Source organism: Ascaphus truei, chromosome 17 (genome assembly GCF_040206685.1).
Source record: "Ascaphus truei isolate aAscTru1 chromosome 17, aAscTru1.hap1, whole genome shotgun sequence".
Taxonomy (NCBI): Eukaryota; Metazoa; Chordata; class Amphibia; order Anura; family Ascaphidae; genus Ascaphus; species Ascaphus truei.
The window spans coordinates 37,758,752-37,776,864 of record NC_134499.1 but is presented as its reverse complement, the minus strand read 5'-3'; the positions used below and the strand labels follow the sequence as shown (position 1 = coordinate 37,776,864).

General features: G+C 45.0%; 1 protein-coding gene across 19 annotated transcripts in view; it reads right to left on the bottom strand.

Moving 5' to 3' along the window:
- The window catches only part of ERC2 (ELKS/RAB6-interacting/CAST family member 2), a 608,533-nt gene that overhangs the window by 418,740 nt on the left and 171,680 nt on the right, over positions 1-18,113 (bottom strand). For 15 of the 19 annotated variants that reach the window (XM_075574861.1, XM_075574848.1, XM_075574849.1 and 12 more), the window contains 4 exons: positions 17,495-17,632; positions 12,770-12,910; positions 10,993-11,133; positions 5,331-5,366 (listed from right to left, as the gene is read on the bottom strand). In XM_075574861.1, the coding sequence (XP_075430976.1) occupies positions 5,331-5,366; positions 10,993-11,133; positions 12,770-12,910; positions 17,495-17,632 (456 nt within the window). The remainder of the gene's footprint in view (positions 1-5,330; positions 5,367-10,992; positions 11,134-12,769; positions 12,911-17,494; positions 17,633-18,113) is intronic. The other 4 variants (XM_075574852.1, XM_075574855.1, XM_075574858.1 and 1 more) reach the window with 1 other exon arrangement.

Here is an 18,113-nt window from a genome sequence, read left to right as displayed (position 1 = left end):
CGTTAGACTCCCACCAACCAAGATATACGTTGGCGTAGGATGGTGCGCATTTGGTGCCCATATCCGTACGCTGTGTTTGGTGGTATATTTTGTTTCCAAATAGAAAGTAGTTTTCTGCGAGTACAAAGGTCAAAAGTTCTGTCACAAATTGGTTGTGAGCGGTATATAATTGTCCCCTTATTTTGAGAAAGTGAGAAATTGCCTCTAGGCCACGTTGGTGGTAGATGCTAGTATATAAACCTTCCACATAGAGGCTCATTAGGATCAGGTCGCTGCTGCTGACCATTCCTTCCAATCTTTTTAAGACATCCTTAGTGTCTCTTAAATATAAGGGCATTGATACCACAAATGGCCTAAGTACTTGGTCCACATAACTGCTTGCATGCTCGGTAAGCTTACCTACCCCTGAAACAATTGGGCGTCCTGGTGGTGGTGTTTTATTCTTGTGAATTTTAGGCACACTGTAAAACTTGGCGATCTTCAGAGATTTGACAAGGATAAAATCATACTCTTGTTGAGAGATGACTTTACCAAGCAAGCCTTTGTTAAGGATAGCTCTAAGTTCAATATTATATTGTATTGTCGGGTCTCTGTCCAACAGGCTGCGTCAGATAGTAATCTTAGATTTTCAGTTTTGTAGTTAGAGGTGCCTAAGATCACCAAGTTTCCACCCTTATCAGAGGGTTTTATCACGATATCTTTATTAGCCTCTAATTCAGTGAGGGCCACTCTCTCTGATTTCGTGAGGTTGTCCAGCATTTTCTGCTTAGGTAATGTTTCTAGGTCTTTGGCAACAAGCTCAACAAAGACATCTATGTTGGCAAAGTTCTCGCTCAATGGCAGGAATTTTGATTTTGGCAGCAAATTGGTAAAAGGCCCTTCACCCGGTGTTCTATTTGATTCTGCCAGCAGTGATGATAGATTGTCTAGCAGTACAATATCAGTGGAGTCTAGGGGAGGAATTTCTAATGAATTTGCTATCCTTAATTCTCTCATTTTGAAACATTTGTGGAGCTTCAGCTTTTTATCAAATAAATTCGTATCTTTTACCCACTCAAAAATATCAATATTGGTTGAGGGGGAGAAGGATAGACCTTTACTGTGAACTTTGCTGTGACCTCCATTTAGTGGGAAGTCAGACAGGTTAACGATGAGGGATTTGTCGTGACCAATGTTGAGTGTTAGTACTGTTGTTGTGTCCCCTTCTTTTTGCCCGTAGAGGTTTGTGGGTCTTTGCTTCTTAGGGCCCACACCTTTCCCCCTTCTGGTCTTCCTTTTCCCCGAGTGCCAGCTGATGTCCTCTGCTGCTCTAAAAAAGGAACATGGGGGGGAAAGTGTGTGGCTGATGTCCGTCACTAAAATCCTGTCTATCTTCCTCACTATCCGATATTTCCCACTCAGTTGATGAGTTTTGATAGTGAGTGGGTGGTTTCTGGGTCTTACCTTTATTCGCAAATTTATACCTGAACACCTTGCCATTCTTAAAGTCTTTGGTATCCCTGACAAATTTGCATTGTTTCCTTTCCTTTAATTCTGCTGCGAATTTATTAATATTTGATTTCAGCTTTGCCTCAAGATCTATAAATTTCGGATTAGACTTCCATTTATCCAGTTAGTTAGCTTAGTTTCCAATTCTGTATTTAGAGTTGTCAGTCTATCTTTTTGGAAATTAACTAAAAGCTGCATCAGCATGATGGAGGATTGAGTAAAAACTAGCTCCCAGGAGTGGTTAAAATGTCCATCAGTAATATGATGGGCTGGTGGGAGGTTTACTCTTAGTCCTCTCGGAATTGTATCAGCCCTGAGATAGTTCTCAAAACTAAACACCTGCCACCACGTTTTCAACTGAGATTTATATGTTTTGTCTAAATCATAAAAGAAAATTGAGATGTCTGGTTGTGCATTTGATTCTTTAGCCACATAGTCGGTTGCAAACATACTTTCGGCCTCTGTTAGCCAGTCGTGATAGTTTGGCAGACTGGACAGAAAACCTGACATACTGATACATGTTTTGTAGCTAGCTGGGGGCAGAGAAGGGATCCAGACAACCCCTGTGTACTATGATATACTAGACAGAGACCCCTGCTTCAGCTTAGTAATGATATTGAATGGGTGATGATGCTTATGGGCAAGCCATAATATAGCAACCATAGAGAATCCTTCAGATTAATATAACTAGTTTAGCAGGGTTTACAATGATGTATTGCCATTTCTATAGGATAGATCCAAGGTATAAGGGGTAATTCTACATATGCCAAAACGGCTGTAAATCACCATAGACTTCAATGGAGATTTTCAGCCCGAACGGCAGCTTCTACATGTACAGATTAGGGTCCATCCTTTTTTTGAGGTGCTTCCATTTTTCCTTATTGTATAATTTGGGCGAGCATTTGTGCCAGTTGTGTGGCTTTGGGTGCTGTCAACAAAGCAGCTTGTGTAACAGTGCTCTTGGCTCTTTGATGCGAGTGTGTAAACTGGGTCATTGTTGTCGGTATAAACCTTTTTTTCCTTTCACTCACTTTTCTTCTGGGCGCAGGACACTGGGATCCTATTCCCGAAAGTCTCCTGGCTGCAAAACGGTAGCAAAACAATCGGGCCAGATTTATCATCGAGAAAAACACCCATTACTTTGAATGCATGTCAATGCCACGCACTATTTTTCTTCTTCTTGGGAACCAACCCAGGCTCTGAACATCGCACCTGGGCTTCTGCAGAATGATCTGCAGCAGATATTGAAGTCAGAAGCAAAACAAAATAAAATTCAATTTTCTCATGAAACAAGCACTTATTATGGTGCACTTGGGCTTCCCTAAAATTCATTTTCTTTGGTAAATATAGTGCTGCTTTTTGCCAAACTATGAAGCCAGAAGACACTGCTAACCAGATTCTTATGTGTTGCAGGTCACCAACAGCAAAGAGTTAATGGTAAAAACATGGAGCTTTTAAAAAACAACAAAGAAGTGTACATCAGTTAAAAATGTTACGTGATTACACAGAACTGGGATTATTAAACTCCAAAGCAGATGAGAACAATCAGTTGGGTCAACTAGAGCCGGAAAGATGAGCAAGAGAAATGTTGCAAAACACTCAGCAAAGAGATTCACATGTCTGGGTACTGCACTTGGGTACTGGGATTCTGGGTAATAATAATTGGTCATGCTATCCTCGGGGTTTTCAATGTGAAAACCACATGTTAGTCAGACAATGATTAAAGCTGAGGAACTGCTTACTTTAATTACTGAGAATCATGTCAGCATTTGAAAAAAAAATATTGCTGTGAGAGCTGGAAACTCAAATGTACAGTTCCCGAACCAACAGCAATGCCCAATGGATCAAGACATGGCATTTGCTGACAAGCACACATTGTGAGAAACTGAACGTACAGTGCCAGCAGTTGGGCAGTCGTGTCAACGGGGCCAATTTAGAATGAGGATATGGGAGTATAATACCTGTTTGTGAAAAAAGATTGAACTCCTTTCTAATGGAGGCCTTGACGCGTTCAAGAGGTTTAGCAAAAATCATAGATTCCTATGACAAAATACAAGTTATATATAGTCACTTTTAGATAAGTGCTGAAATATTTAAAATATTAAACATCTGCTGCATTGAAAACTTATAAAGCTACTTATGCAAACCCTCTGTAGAGAGTACCTACATTGTCTACATCTTAATATTCCTTCCTTGCAGCATTTTAAATGAAGCAAAGTCTACTGGGACATTTGAAACAGTTCATTAGGGATTGTTTCAGATGGACATATACCCAGAACACTGCAGTCTCACTGGAAATTAATAATACATTATAATAGATCTGCAATGGTCCCTTTAATGGTTGTAGTTGAGGGAGTATTGTGGGTCACGGTCAGTACGATTCTGGATATGGGAGAGAGAGAGAAAGAGAGAGAGAACTTCAAGGATTATCGCTATGTTATTTATATAGTTATACAGCTCTGTTATGGCGCGAAATGCATTGGAGGGATTTTGTCCTCCGTTTTTGTATCATGTGTTAATTAAATATTTTTACTAGTATCTTTTCGCTCTCCAGCCCTTCATTTTTTGGTGACTGTGCACAGCCATTGTCTCCTCCTACATCCATTATTTAAGTCATAGGTGCGCAAAGTGGGGGGCACAAGATTTTCTGGGGGGGCGCGGCGGTTGCAGAGGCACCGCACTCTTCCCCACGGCATTTAAATTAAATGCCGAGGGATCGCGTGAGCCCTCTGCAATGTCTCCTACCTTGTCGTCTGCAACACGTCGCCATGGCAATGCCGCGGGTTCACGTGACATCACATTACCATGGGAACGTGCCGTCAACGTGACCCCACAACGTAATTTGACTTCAAAGATGAGGAAGGAGGGGGTGCGAGCTGGTAGGGAGAGCAGGCAGGGGTGCGCAGGGGGAATGTTTGCACACTCCTGATTTAAGTTATGCCTAATTGTGGCATTACACCCACCTGGACAAGAATTGTAAAACATACTGGACACCTAACAAGCTCCTATTGAACCCCCAAAATGACCACAACATATATATAAGCATATGAGTGTCACAGAGGAGTGCTACTGAGCATGGCAATATATACTTAAAATTGTGGCATTACACCCACCTGGACACAGCAGTAGCCCTATTTTAGTTTCTGAATGTGAGAAGCGCCAAGTATAACTTTAACAATGTAATCTTAACAGACTGTAGTGGATAGGAGATGATATAATAATGCCTCATTTGCATCTCATTATCATTAATGTCTGTTATAGTTAATACATTGTCCGTTATAGATAAATTAGGCTAATGTCACGTTAAGTAGATTAACAGAGTTTACTTCCCCTAGGTCTTTACTGTAACTGTACATTTTGTCCAAGAACTAGAAAAAGAGATAGCAGAAATAGTTTTTTAAGAGGAAAATGTAGAACATTGATATAAAATGATTGTTTTACTTTAATCACCTGCAAGGTCTTTCATTTCAATTCAGTTTAAACATGTACACAAACCCTTTTCAAGTCAAAATAATTTGATAACATTAGATGCCTGAAGGATCCAACAAAGTATTTATGAAGCCTAACCTCACAAGTGTGCCTTGTGCATGCCATGTCGCTGCAAGCATCTTGTAGCACAGCAGCAGAAGCTTTTTATTGTTGTGAGTCTTAAAATGCACTTGTAATCATTCGCGACATTCAAACACAGCCACCGACGAAGCCCACCAAGATGAGCAACTACAATGAGGTTGCAAGAAATGTACTGCCCAGCTAAGGGAAGGTGTATTGTAACATGACGTGAAGCAGGCAAGAGCTCCTCATGCTTTGATGAGCCGCAGAGGGCACTTTCTGAAAGGACTTACAGGGTTGTACATCTGATTGAACAACTGCTCAGCTTGCTACATTGGAAAGTTGGGAAGGAACGACAGGAACACAGACAGAAAAAGAAGGAAAGATTCAGGAAAACAGCATTAGCTCGACAAATCCAGCGCATTTTGCACAAGAGAACTTGTCATAAATACGTAGAAATGTAAGTTCCTAAACATTCCACAGTGAGAGTGAGAGGCGCGAGGGAAACACCAATGTTGACTTTGGCTGCTAAAAGAGAATAGCTAGAGTCAGAAATGTAAGCTTTGTGTTACTTTCCCTTTCTCAAGTTAAATAACCCATGAAATAAAGAAAGCTGTCCACTTTTGATGATACATTAAGTGCTGGCCTTAAGCAATGAATCACTAGAAGTGCTTTTAGCCAAGACTGCAATTTATCATCGAACTTTCAAAGATAGTAATAATAAAAGATTAATTAAGCACCATTGTTAAATATATGCCATTCATTTTTCCTAATGCAAATCTGCGGGGGTCATTTAAAGAGCAATGTACTGTAGGTAAAGTGCTAAGCAACCCAGGGCCACAGAATGGTACTCAGCATACAGTATCTGCAGCACGTTTTCTGCCCATTGCTGCCTGACAGTGAAACTACACAATGATCTTCAAATATCTGTATGCATCTGTGATTAACAAAAAATAACTATTACATTTAAAAACGTATTTACTCAAAAAACAGGGTAATCGTGAATGATAGGAAAAGCAAAACAATCTCAGTCAGTGCCTCCAGTAGAATTACATTGTTACCATCCTTATTTAACAATGGATTGTAACAGTATTATGTTTTAATTATGTTATTTTCCCCCCAAATGTAGTTATTTAAACATGTCGGTGTATGGTTTTTAACATAAAAAATGGGGTTGCACAATATGGACAAGCAGTACAACATATTAAAATGAAATGAACCTTATCATAAATGTCAGCGCATCACTGCATATCTGTGTTGAGTTAACGCTATCATTGCTAACCAGTTCTGTTAAACACTGCAAAGCTCTGTGTTGTAAAAAAAAAAGTGTCCAGAATTTAAGGTGTTAAGCGAAAACCAAACAAAATGTCCCCCTCTCAAAAAAAAGACACTTGGGCTTCTCATTTAATGCTGGAATGAACTGTAATTTATCAATCTTAGGATAATGGTAAGTACTGTAAAGTAAAGGCTCTAGGGAAAAAATGCCCTTTATTTATCTTGTATTGTTAGAATGACCGCCAAGCACACAGCAAAAGATGAATGTGACTCCAAGTTTTACATTATTTGTTTGCTCCTTTCTATTGGTGACATTAAGAGTTAATGACTAATTGAGTAAAGAGCTGAATTGCAAATGCTTGGCAATCACTCCTGGTAATTAATAAAAAAGCTGTGTGTGCTGTGCACGCGCATAGTAAGTGAAACTTCATTGACTTTTGTCACAGAAATTGACTTATAACGCGCGTGCTCGGCACACATGTGTCAGTGTGTCAGTCAGTGAGTATGTATGTGTTTGTTTGTGTGTGTGTGTGTCAGTCAGTGTATGTATCTGTGCCGGTCAGTGTATGTATCTGTACCGGTCAGTGTGTGTATTTGTGTCAGTCATTTTGTGTGTGTGTGTGTGTGTGTGTGTGTGTGTGTGTGTGTGTGTGAGTGTATGTCTCTCTCTCTCTGTGTTGTGTGAATGTCTCTCTGTGTCGGTCAGTGAGTGTATGTGTGTCAGTCAGTGTGCGTGCGTATGTGTGTCAGTCAGTGTGCGTATGTGTGACAGTCAGTGTGCGTGCGCGTGCGTCAAAGTGTGCATGCGTCAGTGTGTGTGTGTATGTGTTTATTGGCAGCAGTACCAGCATCATGAATGTTGAGCGGGTGGGGGAGCTCACAGTGGGGGGGAAGGAATAGGCACATCATTCAGGGGCGGTGTTCGGTACATCACTGGGGTGTGCGTGCGTGTGTCAGTGTGTGTCAGAGTGTGCGCGTGCGTGCGTCAGTGTGTGCGCGTGCGTGCGCGTGCGTCAGAGTGTGTGCGCGTGCGTCAGAGTAAGTGTGTGTGTGTCAGTCAGTGTGTGTGTGTGCGTCAGAGTAAGTGTGTGTGTGTCAGTCAATGTGTGTGTCAGTCAATGTGTGTATGTCAGTGTGTGCGTGTCTGTCAGTGTGTGTGTGTCTGTCAGTGTGTGTGTGTCTGTCAGTGTATGTGTATCTCTCTGTGTGTACCGTATGTCTCTCTGTCTGTGTCCTGCCCCCTCTCTCCTGACTCCCCCCACCCCCGACGGAGCTGCGGACCCGGGGGGCTCAGTCTAAGTCTTGTGAGCAGATACCCCCCCCACCCCCCGGCGGCGCGCTCAAGCTCCCCCCTTCCCCACCCCCCGGCGGCACGCTCAAGCTCCCCCCTTCCCCACAACCCGGTGGCGCGCTCAAGCTCCCCTTCCCCACAACCCGGCGGCGCGCTCAAGCTCCCCCCTTCCCCACAACCCGGCGGCGCGCTCAAGCTCCCCCCTTCCCCACAACCCGGCGGCGCGCTCAAGCTCCCCCCTTCCCCACAACCCGGCGGCGCGCTCAAGCTCCCCCCCGGCGGCGCGCTCAAGCTCCCCCCTTCCCCACCCCCCCCCCCGGCGGCGCGCTCAAACCACCCTATTCCCAGGCGCCGCTGCCAGCCGCTTCTGCGCATGCGTGGCGCGTGGCATGGCAGTGGGCGGGGAACGGCGCCGCAGAGGAGTCTCCCGCCCGGCGGCAGAGGAGTGTCCAGCCCCGCGGCAGAGGACTCTCCAGCCCGTGTATCCTGTGGCAGCAAGCCCACCTGCGGAGGTATGTGTATGTAATTATGTGTGTTTGTTTGTGTCAGTGTGTTTGAGTGTGTTTGCTCCGGGGGCAGGGGGACTTGCAGGGTGACAGAGGAGTGCAAAGCCGGGGCCATGAGTGTTTGCTCCGGGGGCAGGGGGACTTGCAGGGTGACAGAGGAGTGCAAAGCCGGGGCCATGAGTGTTTGCTCCGGGGGCAGGGGGACTTGCAGGGTGACAGAGGAGTCTGTATGCTTCTGACATAAGAGGAATAACAGCGGTGGGACCGGAGCAGCTTCAGACAGCTGACGGAGTTCCCCCACCAGCGCCTGACGTCACTGGGACGTATAGTAGCGTTAGGAGCGGCCGGGGGGAGCGGGGGCCATTAGGAGCGGCGCCGGCGGCTATCGCCGCCGCCGCCGCATCTGATTTGTGGAGCGGGTGTGATGTCAGTGTTGGGGTCGGGCTGAGCCAGAACACAGCCCGGCCTCAACTGCCAGCACTGACGTCACATCCGTTTCATTTCTGTCTCCACAATTCTTTTTTGCCCTAGTTTGAATGAGGTGCCACTAAGGAAGTTTCACTTCAATAATAAAAATGAATATATATATATAGCTCCTATCCTTTTAAGGGATGAGGCATAGGCTAGGTGGGATAAACAACAAAATCAAATTGAGATTACTGTGGAGAACTTAGTTCTATTAGTAATGTTTTACCTAAATTACTTAAAGCAGCCATGAGAAGAATAGAAGAATTACAACAGGGCACTGCAGTTGTGGTACTCCAATCTTGGTACTAATCCCATGATGGAGATCGCATGTGTACAGTAGGAGGAGCAAGCCTTCTTTAATGTGCCACACATGAGAACATATTACAGGTCCGTGAGGGGTATTTACTAACCCCGGGCTAATGGTGCAAGACCTGAAAATCCCGTTCTGTCTGCGCTTTGAGACTAGTGTTCCCCTGTTGGAATGTCCTCTGTGTGTTGCACTGATGTTTGCGTGTGTAGCTTTGCTTGCACGGTAGGAGTGTTTAAATGGTGCCAATTAAGTAGAAGAGTGGAAAAGGGCATGTTGGTAAACCGTCCATTACTCTAAATCGCAACTATGCGATCAACAGTAGATCAGCCGTCTGCAACGCTAAAGCAAAATCAGCGGCCTGCTAAGCTTTTTACGGTCACACCAGAGCATTCTAAAATCTGTATTATTAGGGAGTCTGAATAATTGCAATATGACTTCCAATTTTTTTCTTAGATGTGGATGTAACTATGTGCGAACAGACAGATGTCACTCAGGAGGGAGCAGAGATTATAGAGGCAGTTGTAGCGCAGTCAATGACTGAGCCACATCTGCTGAAGCAGGGATATCATTAAAACCTGACCTGTTGGTGGCCTTCGAAGAATAGCGTTGGCTACTCCTGCTCTAGAGTGTAGTAATGATGACCAAAGGTTGCACTTCGTCACCCAGGCCTTATCAATTTACTCATTTACCACATAAATGTGTCCAATTGGCTGGATCTGAAGCCTTAACAGAACCATTCAAATATGTTTGAATTCCAATAAATGGGAGAAAGGAAGTCCTTCAAGTTTTTTCCTATTTTCAAAATGGAGCATTTATAAAACTGATAATGGGGGTCTGTTTGCTCCCAGGAAAACTTTAATGATGTTTCCACAATGTACGAAGACCTTTTAGATCTATTTGGCCCACCAGCTTGTAAAAAATGTCACCAGGTGTTGATGTGTCACATTGTGCAGGTTATTGGGACAATAATAATGAGACAACATGGGATCATTCAAATCGAAATGCAAATACAGTGAACTAATTATCTCCTTTTAGAGTGTCACTCCGTCAAAGTAAGAAGCCAACCTCACAATTAGGAGTGACACTCCTTCAAAATGAATGGCTGACACTTGGCAGGAATATTTCAGTTCTGTTTGGCCTTAAATAAGCAGTTACTGTAGGTTGTGAAAAGTGAATGACTCACCTTTCAGGAAATGGTTTTTGCATAACTGTAAAGTACCAGGTTCATCATTATTACGGGTATAACGGGTATATTACGGGTATAAAAAATGACTTTGTCCAAAATGTTATTGGATTGATGAATCATACATTTGATTATCTTTTTTAATCTATTTTTTCCTTTGTGTGTACATCCTACAAAAAAAACAAACAGATTAAGGCCCAAAGTACTAAACTATGCTATGTCTTAATTCACCTTATGTCCCATTCAAGCACGGGATTTAGGAGTCTTAGCAATGTTTAATAACGTTGGGCCTTAATGTATACCAGTATATCCCTAATCAGTTTGCATGTGATCAATCAAACTGTAGCATTCCAAGATGATACAATATATTTAAAATATGCATACCATACAATTATCAATTATAATATTTGTTAAACATTTCATGTTTTTATATATATTTGAAAGATGGAAACCAATTGTTAACTGTACTGTATACACTCTGTTGTTACTAATGGGGACATTTTAGCCTCTGCACTACTTTACATTAGTACTAACCAAACATAAAAGTGCAGTCTGTCATTTTAATGTGACAATTTAATTTTAGTATGCTGCAAAGATTTTGATTTATGATGCACAAATGTTTAGGTTCGGGTACGTGGGAGCACGTACAGTAACTTTGCCCAACAATGTATGGTTTATATGCAGTTTTCCCTAATACACTATTGTACTCATTTTTTATTTTATTTTTAAACACCCATTACAAAGGAGACTAAAGATACTTTTTCAGGTTCAAAGACAGCTTTGATGCAGGCTTCTTAAAAATAAAGTCATCAGTGCCTGATTACATTATCAGGAGTTGGGAGAAAACTCCCAGATTTTCCCTGGTACATGGAAAATGTCCTTTCTTTTCTACAAATGAGAATTTTCTGCAGAGCTTCCTTACCTTTTTTAACTGGGCTTCCAGTTTACTGCACTCTTCTTTCTTTTGTTCTATGGCTATTTCCAGAGATTTTAATTTGGAGTCTCGTTTCAGTCCCGAGGACGCCAGTGACGACGCATGTTCTTTCAGGTCAATTAAACTTGACTGAAAATGTATTAAAACACATACGTTGTTGAAAAAGTTTTTTCCCATTGATTATATAAATCTGCCCAAATCAATAATCATGAAGTACTCAATAATATATTTAAGTAATTGGTAAATTTTGCTTATTGAAGTAAAAAAAAAAACTAAAATTATTTTGAACCGTTTATTTTGAACAGTGACAGCAAATATGTAATGGTCCTTTTTGGATACATTTGATTATATTAACACAGGAAACCAATGAACTAGAGATATTAATGTTGATAATGTCCCCCTTTGAGCCACCATCTCTCAATTGCATCTTGAGCAATGGAGCACAGCATCCACTTCCCAAATGGAATAAGCTTAACCAAATATATCTAATGGAACAAATATATATTATGAAAGAAATATATCTAATGGAAAAAAATATATCTAATGGAAAAAATATATCTAATGGAACACTGCAACATCACTTTTACAAATCATACAAAATAAGGATGCATTGTTTGTAATAGATATATCCAGTGCAACATACAGTAGCAGTTTCATGTCATTAAATGCTCTTTTATTCATTCATGTATTTAGTATAATGGTCCAAATGTCTTATGCCTCTAATTTCTAGGTCAACCGCTGTAGTATTCAAAGGTTGATCAAGGAAGCTGTTCCGGGTATCTGTAATGTCAGGGAAAGTATCGACGTGTAACACCTGCATCAATCTGGAGCTGTGTGTATTAATAGCCAAATCTGTAGATCAGGGTCTTGGTCTAGAGCAGCGGTGCGCAAACTCGGGGGGGTGCGAGACTGAGTGCGGGGGTGTGTGTGGGGTTTACAGAGGCCCCGCGCGCTTCCCGAAGGCACTTAAATGAAGTGCCGGGGGAGCTGCAGGGCCTCTGTAAATCTAACTTACCTTTGCTCCTGCGGCTTCTCACATGCGTCACCATGAGTTCATGTGACGTCACGTTGCTATGGCATGACGCCGGAGCAGGTGTGAGGGGGGGTGCGGAGGTCAGGTTTTAATGATATCCCTGCTTCAGCACAGGTGGCTCAGTCAATGACTGAGGTGTCACTGAACCAAGGAATTAGGCTTCCTACTCTTTGTATAGGGTTCACTTGTTCAACCTGACAATGTTAAGAGCCTTTGGGGCCTATTCTCGTATCTCCAAAGTCGCATGTGTCAAACCATACGGTTTGACATGTTCCGGAGTAGCCGAATGAAATGAGCTAAAATCCTATTCTCCAATAAAACGTGACAAACCGCACGGTTTAACAGTCAAAAAGCCCAGATTGTACTTGCTTTAGAAGCGGAATGACCTTTGAGGTAGCGTGTTTTTTTTTTTTCCTTGTTTAGAAGCGGTTTGCACACTGGAGCCACGAGAATTGCAGTTTATCCAAAAACGCGAGTTGGAGGCTTTTTTTTGCAAACTGATCGGATTCTTAGAGCAAGAGTGAAAATGCTTCTAAAAAAGCTATTTGGACACAGATTGGACCTGCGATAAGGGCTTACAGAATAGCAAAGCAAGCCAATCCGATTCTAAGGGGCATTTTATAAGTGGTTTGTCACACCGGAGCTACCAGGATAGGAACCCATAGAATTCTAATCCTATTATATCCTTGGCAAAACTTTTGATACCCTAACCAATGAAGTGACTTACAGTACCTCTTTTTCTGTCAATTCAGCTTGCAATGCATTGACTTTGTCTTTCAAGTCTTTGTTTTCTTTCTTATAGTTTTCAATCTCGTCCAGCCTTCCTCGGTCATCTTTTTCTCTCTGTTCTTTCAAGCGTTCTATTATTTTCTCCTAAGCAATTAAACACAACACAAATGATAAGAAAAGTTGAACTTGATGTGTCTTTTTTCAAACTACCGCGTTTAGCACCAACACAAAACACACGTGAGGTATCTGTAAAAACCCTGGACACAAAATAGTCTAAATTGACACATGGAGAAAAAAATAAATTTGATTCAATATAGCCAAAGCCTCCCTTACAGTGACGGTTATTAATGCTCGTACAGAAGAAATATGATTTTAGGCTCCTTCTTAGAAAGGTTCAGTGCTGTATCAATGGACAGAGAGTAAAAACCTTGAGATCATGTATTAGAACAAACTGGGGGGCGTGCCGCCCGGGAGGGGGGGGGGCAGGAGATTTGTCTGGGGGGGGGCGCGGCCGGTTGCAGAGGCCCCGCGCTCTTCCCCAAGGCATTTAAATTAAATGCCGGGGGCCGCGCGAGGCCTCTGAAACCTCCTACTTACCGAGGTTCAGCCGGCTTCAGAATGCGTGACCATGGCAACGCGACATCATTGATGTCACGGTTATGTGGCGTCAAATGACGCTGCGGGTCATTTGACTCCGCGCGAGGTAAGGAGGGGGGGGGCGACCGTCAGAGCAGAGCAGGCAGGGAGGGCGCAGCATAAAAAGTTTGCGCGCCCCTGTATTAGAACACAAGTTGCACATCAATGCAACAGATTTCTGTGAAGTAAATCAGTTCTGTAGTTAAGTAATAATCCCCGAAGAACAGGGCATTACTGGTCAATAATGCCCTGGCTGGAAGAGTTGAAGGCCCGAGGCGAAGCCGAGGGACTTTAACCCAGCCAGGGCATTATTGGTCAGTAATGCCCTGTTCTGAGGGGATTATTACTATTACTAGCTGAGAGACCCGGCGTTGCCCGGGATGTAATTTTGGGGGGGCGTACGACAGGGTTAGGCTTCCCCCCCCCCTTGACAGCTAGGTGGGTGACTGAGTTGACTGAGTGTGTGGGTGACTGGGTGGGTGGGTGACTGAGTGGGTGGGTGACTTTGGGTCGGTTTGACTTTGGGTCGGTGGGTGGGTGACTTTGGGTCGGTGGGTGGGTGACTTTAGGTCGGTTTGACTTTGGGTCGGTGGGTGTGTGACTTTGGGTCGGTGGGTGTGTGACTTTGGGTCGGTGGGTGTGTGACTTTGGGTCGGTGGGTGTGTGACTTTGGGTCGGTGGGTGTGTGACTTTGGGTCGGTGGGTGGGTGACTTTGGGTCGGTGGGTGACTTTGGGTCGGTGGTTGGGTGGGTGAGTTGGGTGACTGACTGGGTGGGTGAGTGGGAGACTGACTGGGTGGGTGAGTGGGAGACTGACTGGGTGGGTGAGTGGGAGACTGACTGGGTGGGTGAATGGGTGACTGGGTGGGTGGGTGACTGACTGGGTGGGTGGGTGAGTGGGTGACTGACTGAGTGGGTGACTGACTGGGTGGGTGGGTGACTGGGTGACTGACTGACTGAATGGGTGGGTGACTGACTGAATGGGTGACTGAATGGGTGGGTGACTGAGTGGGTGGGTGGGTGACTGAGTGGGTGGGTGACTGACTGAGTGGGTGACTGACTGAGTGGGTGGGTGACTGAGTAGGTGGGTGACTGAGTGGGTGGGTGACTGAGTGGGTGGGTGACTGAGTGGGTGGGTGACTGAGTGGGTGGGTGACTGAGTGGGTGGGTGACTGAGTGAGTGGGTGACTGGGTGAAAGTGACTGGGTGAAAGTGACTGGGTGGGTGACTGAGTGAGTGGGTGGGTTACTGAGTGAGTGGGTGGGTGACTAAGTGAGTTTTTGGGTGACTAAGTGAGTGGGTGGGTGGGTGACTGAGTGGGTGGGTGAGTGAGTGGGTGGGTGAAAGTGACTGGGTGGGTGAGTGTGTGGGTGACTGGGTGACGGTGTGTGACTTACCTTGACCCCGTGGCATCTGGCTGGGGCAGGAGGTGAGTTCGGGAAGCTGGGGGGGGCAAGAGTGGCAGGAGTCCCGCGCCGCGCTTCCCCTCTCCGGTAGCGGCGCACGTGATGGGGAGTCCCGCGCCGCGCTTCCCCTCTCCGGTAGCGGCGCACGTGATGGGGAGTCCCGCGCCGCGCTTCCCCTCTCCGGTAGCGGCGCACGTGATGGGGAGTCCCGCGCCGCGCTTCCCCTCTCCGGTAGCGGCGCACGTGATGGGGAGTCCCGCGCCGCGCTTCCCCTCTCCGGTAGCGGCGCACGTGATGGGGAGTCCCGCGCCGCGCTTCCCCTCTCCGGTAGCGGCGCACGTGATGGGGAGTCCCGCGCCGCGCTTCCCCTCTCCGGTAGCGGTGCACGTGATGGGGAGTCCCGCGCCGCTTCCCCTCTCCGGTAGCGGCGCACGTGAGGGGGAGAGCAGGAGGCCCGGGCCGCGCTACCCCTCTCCGGTAGCGGCGCACGTGATGGGGAGTCCCGCGCCGCGCTTCCCCTCTCCGGTAGCGGCGCACGTGATGGGGAGTCCCGCGCCGCGCTTCCCCTCTCCAGTAGCGGCGCACGTGATGGGGAGTCCCGCGCCGCGCTTCCCCTCTCCGGTAGCGGCGCACGTGATGGGGAGTCCCGCGCCGCGCTTCCCCTCTCCGGTAGCGGTGCACGTGATGGGGAGTCCCGCGCCGCTTCCCCTCTCCGGTAGCGGCGCACGTGAGGGGGAGAGCAGGAGGCCCGGGCCGCGCTACCCCTCTCCGGTAGCGGCGCACGTGAGGGGGAGAGCAGGAGGGCCGCGCCGCGAGGGGGGAGGAGCCTGGAGTTTGCTGCTGAGCAGGAGGGTGATGGTGCGGCTGGGGATGTTGCGGAGCGTGGGGATTTGGGTGAGGTGAGGAGGTGGGGTAGAGTGAGGGGCACCGGGAGAGGAGGGAGGGGGGGGGGGGTGGAAGGTGAGCTGCGGTCCAACTGACGGGGGAGAGTGTGTGTCCCTGTGTGTGTGTCCCTGTGTGTGTGTCCCTGTGTGTGTGTGTCCCTGTGTGTGTGTGTCCCTGTGTGTGTGTGTCCCTGTGTGTGTGTGTCCCTGTGTGTGTGTGTGTCCCTGTGTCCCTGTGTGTGTGTCCCTGTGTGTCCTTTGGCCCGTCACTCCGCCTCAGGCCAATGAGAGGTGTGCGGGGGCGGACCAAGGGACCAATGAGATTTCCCCTAGGGACACCGGACATCCAGACAGGCAGGCAGGCAGGCAAACATACAGTGCTTTCACTAATATAGTATAAGATAGGCTAAATGTAGGCTTATTTCATAAATAATTGACACTTTTGTATAGTTATATAGATTTTTATTAAATTATTTTATTAAAATAAAATGGTAAATACATTAAATCCCATTACATCAATGAAACACGGGGGGACCTTCAGTACACTGGGCATCGAAGGACAGTCTTGTGTGAGAATTACTGTAAATAAGAATTGCAGAAGTCGGCCTTTTTCCCAGAATCTTGAACACTTGTTTATTTGTATCAGAAGCAATAAGTCGAATTAAGTTAATAAAGTTATTATTTTGCACATCATTTCGAAAAACATGTGCTTACAAGATCTCTCCACTTTCTGTAACCTTCTACAAGTGATTAATTAAAACTAGACTATGTTATGTACCTCGTAATAAACAGTGTGCAATACTTTCAATCATAAAGAGAAGGCTACTGTACCTGTCAACAGTATGAGTTAAGATGTAAAAAGACATCTGCTAAAGGGTTCTACTTGATTAACAGCTAATGTGTAGACACACAACAATATGTTTCTATTTCAGATGTATTTGCATTGGCAAGCTTTTCCCGTGCGCTCCACTTTTTACAAGGCTAATTTTGCATTTTATCACAGTAGTAGGAACGGAATCTCTGTGTTACATATTATCTGATATGCTCAATTGCTTGTCTGCTATGTGTCTATGTCAAGGCTAGATCCATATTTATCAAGCCCAAAGGGAAACAGCTTTGAACTGCATCCATTCCCCTTCCACAGTTACTGAGGTTGACATTTTTGTAACAGTTGGAATCAAATTTGTGCAAGAAAACATGGAAGAGGAAAGTAAAGCGTGGCCAAAAAATGGTATAGACCTACAACTGCTAATTGTAGACCGCTTGCTTTAAACCCATCCCACGCGGCGAGATTTCTGCAGCCAGACTAATGTAATTTACTGTCAAATATATTAATCCAGCAAATAGGATAACTTTATCCTTAATCTATTCATTCCACACGTCTTTAGAATATCCAGCTATACTACTGTTTGTAAGGGTGGTGATGTGAATAACACCTTGTAGTTACTACTACACCCTGTAGTTACTACTTGTATGATAACATTTATATATTTATACTCAAGGTTCTCGGAAACACGGATAATCCATATTTGTCAAATGTCCTCCAATGTGCAATTACTGAAGTGTTGACAGTGTTAGGAAACTGCATTTACTGTACTTCATATGTAATTTTATCATTTTAGGTGCAAAACATTCCCAGTTGTTTGATCTTAATGCACGGGTTACTCCATAGTTTCAATTTGATATACAGAAATTACTGGCCACATTTCTGTTCCACTTGTTTGTAGTACGGCCAGTAGATAACATTTTAGAATTTTTAGAAGCGTTTGACCTAAAGTATTTTGTAAGATGAAAACCATTACCTTTTCTGAGAGAGCTTCTTCTAGTGTTGCCAACGCCGTGTCTGTATTACTTGAATCTGTCTGCAGAGACTTCACCCTATCTTTAAGGTTGTTGAGTTGTTTATCCTTGTCTCTGAGCTGTTCTTGAAGATTTTCTATCTATGAAGGGAACAAAAACAACAGTTGATGGAACATATTTTAGCGACTAAATATTTTTAATTACAAATGGAATAAAAACAATTACATTTCAACACATATTCTAGTAAAATGATTAGAAGGGCCTCAGTTTGTATTTGTGACATACAGGGAAGGGCCTTAAAGAGACAATCTAAGCTGGCCGTTTGTTTTTGATTGTTTACACAGGATTGAAGCAGGGGGTCTCCGGAGCTGAACCGCAGCTCTGCTTCCGGAGATACAGACCTCCGTAGAGGGTACCGGATGCCTCTCCGGCTCGTTAGCTTGGGTTCTCCTAATAGCGGCTTCAAAGCTCCCGCGTTCTGTGGGCCAATAGGAAACCGTGACATCATCCGGTGGGCTTCCTATTGGCCCGTGACGCGGGAGCTATAAACTTGCAGGAGATATCGGCACTCCCTTCACAGGTAAGTATCTCTAGTAGTAGAGGGTCCCCGGAGCTTAAATT